The sequence below is a fragment of the Emiliania huxleyi genome, assembly GCF_000372725.1.
Source record: "Emiliania huxleyi CCMP1516 unplaced genomic scaffold EMIHUscaffold_9960, whole genome shotgun sequence".
Taxonomy (NCBI): Eukaryota; Haptophyta; order Isochrysidales; family Noelaerhabdaceae; genus Emiliania; species Emiliania huxleyi.
The window spans coordinates 1-1,139 of NW_005194659.1; the positions used below are offsets into that span (position 1 = coordinate 1).

Genomic DNA, 1,139 nt, shown 5'->3' on the forward strand with positions numbered 1-1,139 from the left:
AATTGTTTTCAGAGATGTGTGACCGTTATTAAACGGCACGCCGCCACCACACAGGGATTTTAAGGAGAGGAGTGTGGTGCGCTAGCCGTCGCCCACCCTGGGGAGTCTGCCTCTTCGTATCTCTTTTCGCAGTCTCTCGCCGCTTCTCGCTGCAACCTTCATGCCAACTAGCCAACCGATGGCGTGAGATAGGGTGCTGACCTTTCTCGCCGAGGCTCGCCGTGGCCCCACACGGCGGCCTCTGCTCGCGTTTTCGAGCCAGGACCTTCGTCCGGGCCCACGGCCGGCACGCCGTCAAATTTTCTCGCCGATCCCGCGCGCTCGGCCGCCACCGCGGCGCCTCCGAGAGCGCCGTTTCGACACGCTGCAGCCGCGGGCCGCGGCACCTCGACACACCGCCTCTCGCGCCGCCTTGAGGTGCTCCGATCGTGCACGCGGGTCGGCTCGGCACGGTGCGTGCAAATTATTGCATGTATTCGCACTCGCTGCGCCACGTATCTGCCTCTGACGGCCCGATACGCCACCCGAAGCGCCACCGGTCCACACACGCGGGGCTGCGCGACTCTCTCGCGGCCCACCGCCCTCCCACACGCCGTTCGACCTCCACACAGGCGCTCGCTCGAGCCTCGCCGTCCGGGCGGTCCTGCGCGTCCAGATCTCGGCGACCATGACCCGCCACGCGCCAGCTCTGCACCTCTCCCGCGCGCGCCCGGCTGCTGGCATGGCGTGGCGGGCGAGGCTGGCGCGCTGCGACTGGTGGAGCGCCGCGCGGGCAGCGCACCAGCCTCGCACGCACCTCTCCACTGCGCCGCGTGCGCCGCTGGCAGTGTGCTGCGAGGCTCAACATGTGGTCACAGGGTAGTCACGGTGTGGCTTGTGGTGGCTTGTGGTGCTGATCGCTGGCTCAACACACCCCAGGTCGAGATCGCGTGTTGAGACTGTGACGAGAGGCGACGCGCCGCGACCCGCGTCACATGGACATGGATACGGACAATCTCGGGCTCCCGGTCCGCCGCCCCGCGTCGGAGGTCGCTGTGGGTGTGTTTCTTTTTTCGTCTTCTCACAAAACGCGAGCGCACGTGTCCACGTTTCCGAAGAACAGGCGCACGCGGCGCGCAATGCCAGTCACGGGACTGCCC

The 1,139-nt window shown here is 67.1% G+C and overlaps 1 protein-coding gene across 1 annotated transcript; it reads left to right on the plus strand.

Annotated features, from left to right (window-relative positions):
* Positions 1-171: 171 nt before the first annotated feature.
* On the plus strand, positions 172-1,077 carry EMIHUDRAFT_447349 (hypothetical protein). The gene is made up of 2 exons (XM_005756021.1): positions 172-452; positions 612-1,077. Exon 2 carries the CDS (start codon positions 668-670, stop codon positions 860-862), a length of 195 nt encoding a protein of 64 aa, XP_005756078.1. The 5' UTR covers positions 172-452; positions 612-667; the 3' UTR covers positions 863-1,077.
* The last annotated feature ends 62 nt before the right edge of the window (positions 1,078-1,139 follow it).

Coding starts and splice junctions, on each gene's coding strand:
- EMIHUDRAFT_447349 (XM_005756021.1), top strand. CDS start 668: ATGACCCGCCACGCGCCAGCTCTGCACCTCTCCCGCGCGCGCCCGGCT.